The sequence below is a fragment of the Camellia sinensis genome, chromosome 8 (genome assembly GCF_055761805.1).
Source record: "Camellia sinensis isolate YWXY chromosome 8, ASM5576180v1, whole genome shotgun sequence".
NCBI classification, from domain to species: domain Eukaryota; kingdom Viridiplantae; phylum Streptophyta; class Magnoliopsida; order Ericales; family Theaceae; genus Camellia; species Camellia sinensis.
In genome coordinates this window covers 65,846,650-65,858,085 of record NC_138968.1, presented here as the reverse complement: position 1 = coordinate 65,858,085, position 11,436 = coordinate 65,846,650, and the positions used below count along the sequence as shown (strand labels likewise).

At 36.1% G+C, this 11,436-nt stretch overlaps 2 protein-coding genes across 2 annotated transcripts; both read left to right on the top strand.

Annotated features, from left to right (window-relative positions):
• The first annotated feature begins 1,391 nt into the window (after positions 1-1,391).
• Positions 1,392-4,315, top strand: LOC114321579 (aquaporin TIP1-3). Its single transcript, XM_082881786.1, has 3 exons — positions 1,392-1,666; positions 2,675-2,925; positions 3,676-4,315. Exons 1-3 carry the CDS (start codon positions 1,534-1,536, stop codon positions 4,048-4,050), a joined length of 759 nt encoding a protein of 252 aa, XP_082737912.1. The 5' UTR covers positions 1,392-1,533; the 3' UTR covers positions 4,051-4,315.
• Positions 4,316-9,089: 4,774 nt separating this feature from the next.
• LOC145797808 (uncharacterized) lies at positions 9,090-9,920 on the top strand. Its single transcript, XM_082885232.1, has one exon. It carries the CDS (start codon positions 9,090-9,092, stop codon positions 9,918-9,920), a length of 831 nt encoding a protein of 276 aa, XP_082741358.1.
• Positions 9,921-11,436: the final 1,516 nt, after the last annotated feature.

Below are 11,436 nucleotides of genomic sequence, written 5' to 3'. Positions count from 1 at the left end.
CTTTGAATTTAGGTGGAACCGAAGAATTATTTGTACTCCTCCCAAATTAATGTGGTGTGGCAATTTTACATTGATTGGTTAAAATAATGAGATAAAAATGTTAGAAAATCTAAATTTTTTATTAATTTTTTTACTAGTATGTCTTCTATGGGTGTGGGTCACACACCACGTGAGTATTTGGTAGAAATTTTGATAAATTTTTTTGTGTCATTAAGGCATCTCCAATCATTTATCAAATGTTTCCAATCAATTCATCAAATTGATATCAAATGAAGGGAGATGTGGGGACATATTTCTAGGATTATCTACATGGCCGATGTGGTTGCCGATGTGTCACGTGGATAAGCCAAGATGTTGAGATATGGTACGACTATATTGAAATCCGAGATAATCGGATAGAGGACAAAAGTCCTAGATGGTTTGAGACTCTTTGTTTGAATAGAGATGAGATAGAGTTCATTCTAGCATGGATTAGAGTCGTCCAAGATAGATGTTATCCTAACGGATAGAGTCCTATGAGTGTACTGCTAACTATAAAAGTAAGGCATCCTAAGATATACTTTTTGCTTGTACATTGTTTCCTTGTTCTCATATCTTTGAGAGATAAGTTGATTGAGTTGATCGTCAGAGTCCCTCTGGGAGCCACCGTGGTGTTTATTGTCTTCTTGTGTGTAAGTGTTGGGCTCTTTTAATCTTCAGTGTGCTTTACTACTAAGTTCCTAAAATCTCGGCTAGGAGATCTAGTTTGGTTGTGAGATAAAAAATCAACACTTAGAAGAGAGTTAGAATTTTCATCAAATTAAGGGAGTTTTATCATTTAATCAAATTTTGTAGGTGACTGTTGGGCCAGACATCCACCTAGACGTCCTCCCGGACAACTGAATTTTTGTTATCTGAACGTCAATTTTTACTCATGGTTGGACGTCGCTAGGATGTCTTTTTGGATATCTTCCAGACAACCTGTAACAAGATTTGATAAAAATTTTAAATTTATTAAAGTGCATTATATCAGATTAAATTTTTCATTAAATTTTTATTCAAATTTAATGAAAAATTTGATAAAGCGACGAACATACTCTAACATTGCTATTTTTGTTGAGTTTTTAAAATAACAAGCGTCAAACAATAAATATTATCGAATAATGCTTTAAAACCATCAAATAATCAGTCAGGTGGGTTGAACCCCACCAAATTACTTGGTCGGCTACTCAACCATTGGATCTCCAATTTCACAGGGTCTAGAGACTAAATCACCGCCACAAGTTGTCCAGACCATGACCAGCTCTAGTGCACCGACAAGTGGCTTCCCTTTTCGTTGATAATGGGAACCGGTTCCTCGGCCGTTATTTTAGGTAATGTATATATATAGAGGAGTTTTTAGACTAAGCAACAAGTGAGCTGAGACAGCTAGAAAGAAGCAAGCAATCTTGTGCAGGTTGTTGGATCTATTGTCTTAGAAAGAAGTAGAAGCAAGGCACACTCAGAGAGAGAGAGAGAGAGAGAGAGAGAGAGAGAGAGAGTTGTATTAGGAAAATGCCGTTTTACAGAATTGCAGTGGGGACTCCGGGAGAGGCGAGCCAACCGGATGCGCTCAAGGCGGCCTTGGCGGAGTTCTTCTCTATGGTCATTTTTGTTTTTGCAGGGGAAGGGTCCGGCATGGCCTTCAGTAAGTTCTCTCTAACACATTCTATCGTGTGACCAAAAGAAAAAAAATCTCTAACACAGATTGTCCCAAATAATTCTAGTTTAGTTTTTGTCATCTAATAATATTTTATTATTGACAAGTAATAAATAATATACCATTTTATCTAATAATATTTTATTAATATTCTAACCACTATAAATATATCATGAGGGGTAATAAATAGGATAAATAACTGTGTAGGGTAGAAGATAAATTTTTTTTTTTTTTATAAAAATGGGAGGGTGCAACTCCTTGTGTGGTGGGGTGCAATTCAAAGTTACTTACACTCCTCTGTGTATATGTAATTTTTTTTTTTTATCCATTTCACTAACATGTCATCCTCTCTAATAAATAAAATGTAGTACCTACAACATTAGTGGTGATACTTTCTTGATAAGAAACTCAACAATTGCAAAATTGTTGGTTGAGATATTATTATTTGGCTACAACTTTAATTTAATCTGATTTTTGTGGCAATGGGTAAAGAAAAAAATAATAAAAATATTTTGATTTAAAATGAATTAAAAAGTGCTTGGGCTGCAAAAAGTCAAAAAGGCAAATAGTATTATGTACCCTAAAATATTTAGGAGTACTTATGCGTCGGAAAAAATTTATTGTCTAATAAGTAGATTTATTGTCTAACAAGTCTTATGGAAAAAATTTGTCACAAAAAAAGGTTATTAATTGTAAGTTTTAACGATAATTTGTAAAAATCATGACAAAAAAAGTTCACTAATTGTCAATTTTTAGCGACATATATAAAAAATTGTCAAAAAAAATTATTTTTAACGACAATTTTACTAAAACTTATTTTTAATAGAACTTGATAGGAATTAAATCAAATTAGGACCTATTAGTAGTTTATCCAAATATTTACGAGCAAATGGTATATCAAGGGTTCACAATAAAATAAATAAATTATTATTTGAATTAATTAGAATTGAAGAGTGAGTAATTGGTGGGGTGATGAATTTAGTTTTGTTTTGACAGACAAGCTTACGGATAACGGGTCAGCAACACCATCAGGGTTAGTAGCAGCATCATTAGCTCATGCATTCGCTCTATTTGTGGCGGTTTCGGTAGGTGCCAACATATCAGGGGGTCATGTCAACCCAGCAGTGACCTTCGGTGCCTTCCTCGGTGGCAACATCACTCTCTTGAGAGCCATCTTGTATTGGATTGCTCAGTTGCTTGGTTCTGTTGTTGCTTGCATGCTTCTCAAGTTCTCCACTGGTGGATTGGTATGCGACTAACTCATCATTATGAAATGCTGAATATATATATATATATATATATATCACAATCATCATCATCTATAGACGAAGCACAGGTACGGATATGGAAATGTTATGGATATATTGATATGACAAGATTTAAAAAAAGAATATAGGTATAATTGTGGTCCGTCAATAATATATATATATATATATATATTTTAATTTTTAATTTGAGATTCAACTTACAAATCAAAATTTAATACCAAAATTAAAAGATAAATTACAAAATCAAAAGTGAAACCATAGTGCAATAAAGTACATAAGCTATTTTAATGCTATTAAATCGGAGAAATTACAAAACAAAATTTCATTCCAAATGCAAGTTAAGTAAAATTTGAAAAATTGAAACTTTAATTTTTACTTTCATCAATTTAATCATTAAATAATATATCTTTCATTTCTAGTACATCAAGTAAATGATTTACAATTTCAGGTAAATCATCTCCACCAATGTTTCATAACTTGAAGAACCCCCCATATACTCATCCCGTACCCATGAAATACCCAAGTGCCAAAAATATGTAAAAAGTACCTGATATGTATACAGTCATATCGATACATGTACCAATATGTGATACAATTACGACAACATTTTCGAAGCACCTGTGCGTCATGTAGATCATCATATATATATAAATTACTTTTTTTTATTGTAAATTTCATAATTCTATGCATAATTACACTGGACTATATATACATGATGATCCAATGCAGGAAACATCTGCATTTTCTCTATCCACCAATGTAACCGTATGGAACGCACTCGTGTTTGAGATCGTGATGACATTCGGACTGGTCTACACAGTTTACGCCACAGCAGTTGATCCCAAGAAAGGGAATGTGGGCATTATTGCCCCCATTGCAATTGGTTTAATTGTGGGTGCTAACATTCTGGTTGGTGGTGCCTTCGATGGTGCTTCTATGAATCCAGCAGTATCTTTTGGGCCTGCTGTCGTGAGCTGGACATGGACACACCACTGGGTCTATTGGGCCGGCCCATTTATCGGGGCCGCCATTGCTGCCCTTGTCTATGACAACATCTTCATTTGTGACAATGCACATGAGCAACTCCCAACCGTTGATTATTAGAAACTTTCTTTCTCTCTTTCTCTGTCTGGATTGGATTAAGGGGGGAGGGAATAAAGGTGGGTATGGAGATCAATTGTTAAAGGGATGGGCTTTTGGGGGTGGATGTTGGCATTCTTGAAGTTTAGTTTCTTGTGATTTTGTTTTGTTTTCTAGGCTTGGTTGTAAGAGTTTCTCGGTTGTCTTCGGCAAATCAATGGATATGTCATGTTTGTTTTGTTATCATTTATATGTGTAATTAATTTGGGATTTTTTTTTTCTTCAAAAATATAGTTTTATCAAAAAATAAAAAAATAAATAAATAAAATTAATTGAATGGATGAATTATTTAAGAGTAGGGAAATATAATGATCCAAGGATTCAACATAATTTAAAACAATTTGAGACATTTAATAAAGCACATTTTATGTAACCTCATGTAATATATATATGGAAATCCCCTAATCTGCATTCGGTAATTACGTAGATACAATTTTGATAAGGAAGCTGTCTAAGTCACCCTCTCTTTCGAAATGGAGCGTGGAGGATGGATTCCGGTGGTGAAGCAAAGAGGGAAGCAAGAAGCAAGGAAATCAGTGGGTAGTGCAGTTGTTTTCACGGTGTTTGTGGATAATCTACCTAGCTCAATGAATACCAAAGGCTTGTTTAACCTATTCGGGAAGTTTGGAGTTGTAAAAGATATCTTCATTCTGCAAAAGCGTCGAAGAAACACCAACACTAGATTTGGATTCGTAAGATATAGCTGTGAAGTAGCAGCAAACGTTGCTGTGCTAAAGGCTAATGGTCTATGGATGGATGATAAAAAGTTATTCGTGAAACTTGCAGCTTTCGATCGAAGCAGAGAACAGGGGAAGTACTATGCTCAAAAACCACAGCAATTACACCTCAGAGAGGAAGTTCGGAGAGGTTCATATCATTTCACCAAAAACAAAACCTTTGCAATTGTAGCGACCCTAATTTTCTTAAGTCATTTATTTATTATTATGATTATTATATCTTATTTTATTTTTGACTTTATTAATTGTGTAGGTTACATGAGAATTTAATGTGGTATTTAATGAATTTAATGTGGTAATTAATTAATTTAATGTGTTATTTAATTATATATAATTAACCTAAATATTTATATTTGTTTTATATATATAAAAAAAGAAAGGTGTATTTATATTTGTTATTTATATATATATAATATCGTATATTTATATTTATATATATTATAAATTGTTGTATAATATTATTTAATAGTTTATTAGGTTGTTATGGATGAGATTTAGGTTATATATATATATATATATAATATGTAGTCAATTAGGTTATAAACAAAAACAAAGAAAAAGAGAGTGTTGTGTGTGTGGAGAGAGAGAGAGAGAGAGAGAGAGAGAGAGAGAGAGAGAGAGAGAGAGAGAGAGAGAGAGAGAGAGAGAGAGAGAGAAGAAAACCAAGATCAAGAAAAGAAAAAAAAACCAAGAAAGCCGAGATAAAGAGGAACACCGGGAAAAAGGAAGAGGGAAAAAATAAAAGGAATAGGGTTTTGTTTTGGTGGCTCTATTAGTTTTCAGATATTCTTTAATCTTCAATAAAATATTGTGAGTACAAAACCCACTTTCTTTGATTTATGTTTAATTCGCTGTTTTACTTATTTATTTATTTTTATTTGTTTGATGTTAGTTTGATTTTGTTTTACATAAAGATGATAGAGTAATTTTAATTATTTGGATTAGTTGTGTATGCCATGTTTATGATTTTTATATGGATTTATTTTATGGTTGTAATTACACTCATGGTCATATGAAATTAAAATTAATTATGAACCTATAGATAAATTCCTTATACTCCACCATGACTCCATGGATTGTTGTTTTATTTGAGTAATGGGGAGAAAGAGTGTATAAAAAAGTGAGGATTATGAGAGTTGTTTAATACCTTATGCCCGGCATTGTTATATTTGTTTCATGATGTTGATGAGATGCTATTTATATTGTTGCCTCGTTCTCATGAGTAGACGAGTGCTTTAATTTACGCGCGTACGTATATGCTAACCATCCGGGGAGTGTGAGTCAAACTCGGGATGATATCCCCGTGCAAGTTTGGCTTCGGAGCGGTGTTAGATATACGGGAGGCACATGGGATATATGTGTAGGCCAAAAGTGGAGGGCCGAAGTGGTGGAGTTAAGGAACAAAGAATTTAATTATGAATTTATCAGTATAGTGTGTATGGTATTGTTATGTACATGATAAAAAAAATAGTAAACGATCTTGATAAATTATGAAATTTGAGCAGAAGCATGTATACGTGATTTTGGACAACTCTTGTGTTGTAGCTTTTTATTAAAAAGATCGATTAGAACTTATAATCGGATGACTTTGGTTATTGTCGGTTTGATTCACTTTGGTAATGCAGATTTTATAGGCTGTTTTAACCCATGAAATGAGTTCATTTTTATTGGTTTCGCGTAAACTGAAGTAAAACATTATTCTACACACTTTTCATGTTTTGAACTTTTTCGGAAAAAATCATCTTATGGCAGTTTTTGTTCGTTTTCAGCTTCATATTTTTCGATTGAATTCCGTCTAGATTTTTAGATCAAGCCTTTCTCTTAACCTGTTCAGTTTCTGTTAAATTCGTTCACGTTGTCTTTTAAGAAATGTGATTCTGTACAACTTTCGTTCTTTGAGTTTTGATCAATTCAAATTGTTTAAGTATGAAACGGTGTAATTATATATATATATTTTTTAATAAGTTACTTATGATTAAATTATACTAACTTTATTTGTTTTGTAGGATGGTGGGTCTTACTAACTTTTTATGCAGGGCTGACCCACCATATTTTTTTATTTCTATTTTGTCTATTCTATAATCAATTTATATTTCGTTGTGTACGGACAAGAAACTAAATGCCATCGTATCTCGGGAAACTACCCATTCGTCTCGGTACGGTTGGAACTACTTGTCTTGTTCCGTAACAAGAAATAATATAGTTTTTGTTTGTGTCTGGTGGACACGTGGGTGTCAATTCTTGTACTCATACCAGTATACATGTATACTGACCCGTTTTGTCTCTTGACAACTCGGGTGCGTTCTGTTGAGCGCTGCTGAGCTTCCTTTGTAGGATTAGTTGAGGCTACGGTGGTGACGAGAAGTAACTAAAGTTTTTGGGCATATCTCTTGGATTTCTTTTTGTTTTTTTGAGCTTAGGCTTGTTAGTAGTTTATGTATTTATTTATTTTTATGACTTTAGTATTGGAATAATTGGCATGGTTTGTAACCATACTTTATTTAAGTTATTTTGACTTTGTATTGTTACTTTGATGTTGAGGTATTTATTAGTTATGAATTTATGGTGGATGGTTTGGGTTGGCGTTTTAGTTTTTTTGTTACACCCCTAGGATTTGGATGATGGAATATTAATTGAGGTTTAGTCATAATTTAATATTTAATTGTCCAAATTTTGGGGTGTGACAGCAGACGTGGTAAGAGGTGTTCAGGTACAGGACAGAGACTCCATTACAGTTAAGGCCGGCGAGCATAGTAACGGGTGGCTCTACGACAGTGTCTTAGTCCGTCTAAAAGTCAAATATGTTAACATTAGTTTGAAGTTCGAGCTTAATGCTAGAGGTATTGATGGGTTCGAAGCCAGAAAAGGAGGCGGTTGTGATGTGGTGTTATCTTTCAAGTCCAAGGAGGAAATGGTAATAAAGATGGGGACCATCAAAGAAATTATCGATGAGTGGTGTGAAGACATCATCCAATGGAGGCCAGAGCTTGCTTTGGCATAAGAGAGACTTGTATGGATTAACTGCTATGGCATTCCATTACATTTATGGAATAGGTCCAATCTTGTTAAGATTGGTAGCATATGGGGTGAAGTTATTGAAGGTGCTGAATGCATACCTCAGTCTTTCGATTGTGTTAAGCTTAGGACTATTACCAAGTGCATGGAACCTGTTAACAATGTTATCAACCTGGTGACTAAGCACTCCTCTTATCCAGTGAGAGTCTCGGAAGTTCAGGTCCTTGAAGCAAAAACAGTAAATCAGTGCTGCAGCTGTTTGAATCATCTTGATAAGATGAAAAAACTTAGTCCAGAGGAGGAAGATGAGGATCATGACTCCAACAGAGTTGGTAAGCCACTACAGAACCTCAGAGATGAGTCAACTCAGCCCAGCGAAGGTGGGTCAGCTCAGGGTTCTAAGCAATTCAAAAATGAGGCCAGACAATTGTCGACCCGTAGGGATGGCAGTATAATAGGGGCAAAATGGAAGAGTGATATGGAAGTGGCTGAGTCTAGCAGCATAGTAGGCAAGGAGCTCGAGGTTAAAGCATGCAAGGAACTGGTGGCAGGTAGCAGTGCATTTAATGCCTCAAAACCAGCTGAACAAGGTAATGATGGGCAAGTCTTCACGCCTGGTTTTATGAGAAGCTTGAGTGGATCTAGTCTAAATTTACTTGGGTTGAACTTGGAAGTGGCCTTGGGCCATAATAATTTAAATCACGAGTTGTGTGGGCTGACTGAAGTTCAATGTGGGACTGATCAAGTACACCACCCAGTTGAATGGGCTGAGGCAGATGGGCCAGATTTTAGTCTGGCAAGGGGCTCAACAGCCCCTGTAAATAAGGGTCTATGTAAGCCAATCAATACAAGGATGAAAGGTAAAAAGAAATCGTCCTGTAAGGATAAACGTAAGTTTCAACCTCTGAAAAGGGAACTGTTCGATCTCGTGAGTAGGTATGGCCACAAGGGAGCCTCTTCAAGTAAACAAGCCTTGAAGCAGTCAGTCTTCAGGGGATCTGTTGCAGAAGCTTCATTATCAGCATCTATTGACAGTGGGAATGCCGAAGGTAGAAGGATTCTCAGTGAGGCTCAAGCAACAGTGCAAATGGGAGCAGTATTGGGTTTGCAGTACCATGGAAAGGAAAGTGAAGTTCTTAGCAAAATTATGGAGCTTGAGCTGAAAAATAAGGAAAGAATCGGAGGGTTGAAGGGATCAATTGCGTAGTTGCAAGAAAGAAGGGGTTTGTAATGTGATTTGCTTGGCTCTTGATGAAGATTTTAGTATGGAACATTAGAGGTATTGGGAGGAGTGAAAAGAAAGGTAAGATTAGGAAGTTGTTGAAGGAGAGGGGTGTTGATATTGTTTTGTTTCAAGAAACGAAGAAGGTAGATATCACAGATAAAGAAGTCAGAGCAATCTGGAGAAGGGATAGAATGGAGTATATGGCAGTGGGCTCGAAAGGATTTGCTGGTGGGCTTCTTTGCATTTGGGATCCTCAGGTATTCCAATTAGTAGATTGTCGTAGTAGTAGGAGATTCATTCTTTTATCCGGTTTGTTGTTTAACTCTTTTGAATGTGTGATTTTAAATTTATATGCCCCTAATGAAGTGGGTATTAGACGAAAATTTTGGGATAGCTTATTCAAACTTAAAGTGGATTTTCCTAAACCATGGTGCTTATGTGGGGATTTCAATGAGATTAGAAATATTAGTGAAAGGAAAGGGTGCTCTAGGAGGGATAGGGGTATGGCAGATTTGAATGAGTTCATTGAGAAGTGTGAAGTGAATGATTTGCCATTATTGGGAAGAAAGTTTACCTGGTGTAACTCAGCAGATGGGGAGAGATGGAGTAGTATAGACAGGGCTCTGGTGGACCCAAGATGGTTAGAGGTGTTTAAGATTAAATTGTGGGGTTTGCCTAGGCTTATCTCAGATCATAGTCCTTTATTACTGATGGAGGATGAAAGGGACTGGGGTCCTAAGCCGTTTAGGTTTGTAAATGCATGGTGTTTGCACCCTTCATTTGCTTCTCTTCTTGATAAATCTTGGAAGGAGACTGTGGTTCATGGGTGGGCTGGTTTTGTTTACTCAGCAAACTGAAAGCTTTGAAGCAGATTCTCAAAATGTGGAATAAGGAGGTGCATGGAAATGTATCTTTTAAATTGAAGGCAACAGAGGATGAGGTTCATATCCTGGACTTACAGGCTGAAATCAGAGAGCTTAATTAGGCTGAGAAAGCTAGGAGAAGGGCAGTTAGAGAGGAGGTTTGGAGGCTGAACAGGATGGTTGAATGGATGTGGCTTCAAAACTCAAGATTGAACTAGGCATTGAAGGGTGATAGGAATACAAGATTCTTCCATGTGATGGATAGGAGTAGACAAAGCAAGAATGAGTTAACATCCATTACTGTAGGGGATTCAGTGTTTGAGGATCCTTTTTCTGTAAGGAGGGAAGCTCTGGCTCACTTTAGGAAGCATTTTGCAGAGGAGTGGGTGGTTAGACCTAAGCTAGGTGGTTCATTCAAATCTGTTCAAACCAGTCCTCAGTTTGAAATGCTTGAGGCAGAGTTCTCAGAGTCAGAGATTAAGGCAGCTGTGAAGGATTGTGATGGTAATAAGGCTCCTGGGCCTGATGGTTTCAATATCCTTTGTTTTCAAAAATTCTGGAAGGTGATGAAAGGGGATGTGATTAATTTTTTCAAGGATTTCCATAAGAATGGTAGATTGGTGAAGGGTTTGAATAATTCTTTCATCACTCTTGTTCCTAAAAAAGAGAATCCTGTGGGTCTCTCTGATTTTAGGCCTATTAGCCTTGTTGGCTCGGTGTATAAAATTCTAACAAAGTTATTGGCAAAAAGGCTAAAAGCTGTGCTCCCTTGTGTTATCAGTGAAACTCAATCAACTTTTATTGGTGTTCTTGTTGTGAATGAAGTGGTGGATGGGTGGAAGAAGTTGAAGAAAAAGGGTGTGTTAATCAAACTTGACTTTGAGAAGGCTTTCGATTCGGTAAATTAGGGATTCCTTCACTCAATGCTTTTGAATTTTGGTTTTGGCTTAAGATGGACACTATGGATCATGGAGTGTGTCACCTCAGCACGTATTTCTATCCTTGTTAATGGTTCTCCTACTGACGAGTTTTGTCCACAAAGGGGTCTTAGACAAGGAGATCCATTGTCCCCATTTCTTTTTAACATGGTGGCTGAGGGATTAAATGTGTTACTATCTAGAGCATACCAGTTGGGTATTATTAAAGGGGTGAAAATAGGTGTTGAGGGTGTGGTGTTGTCTCATTTGCAATTTGCGGATGATTCCTTACTTTTGTGCGAAGCTGAAGATGAGGAGGTTAGAAACCTTAAGAGGATTTTAAGGTGTTTTGAGATTTTGTCTGGGTTGAAGATTAATTACCATAAAAGTTAGGTTTGTGGGGTAGGTGTTCCTGATGGTTCTTTGGACAGATTTGCTGCCATTCTAAATTGCAAAACCAGTAAGCTGCCTCTGCAATATTTAGGGCTGCCATTAGGAGCTAATCCCAGCTGTAAAGCAACCTGGAAATCAGTGGTGGATAAAGTGAGAAACAGATTAGCTAGTTGGAAGAGGAAACTTTATCCCATGCTGGT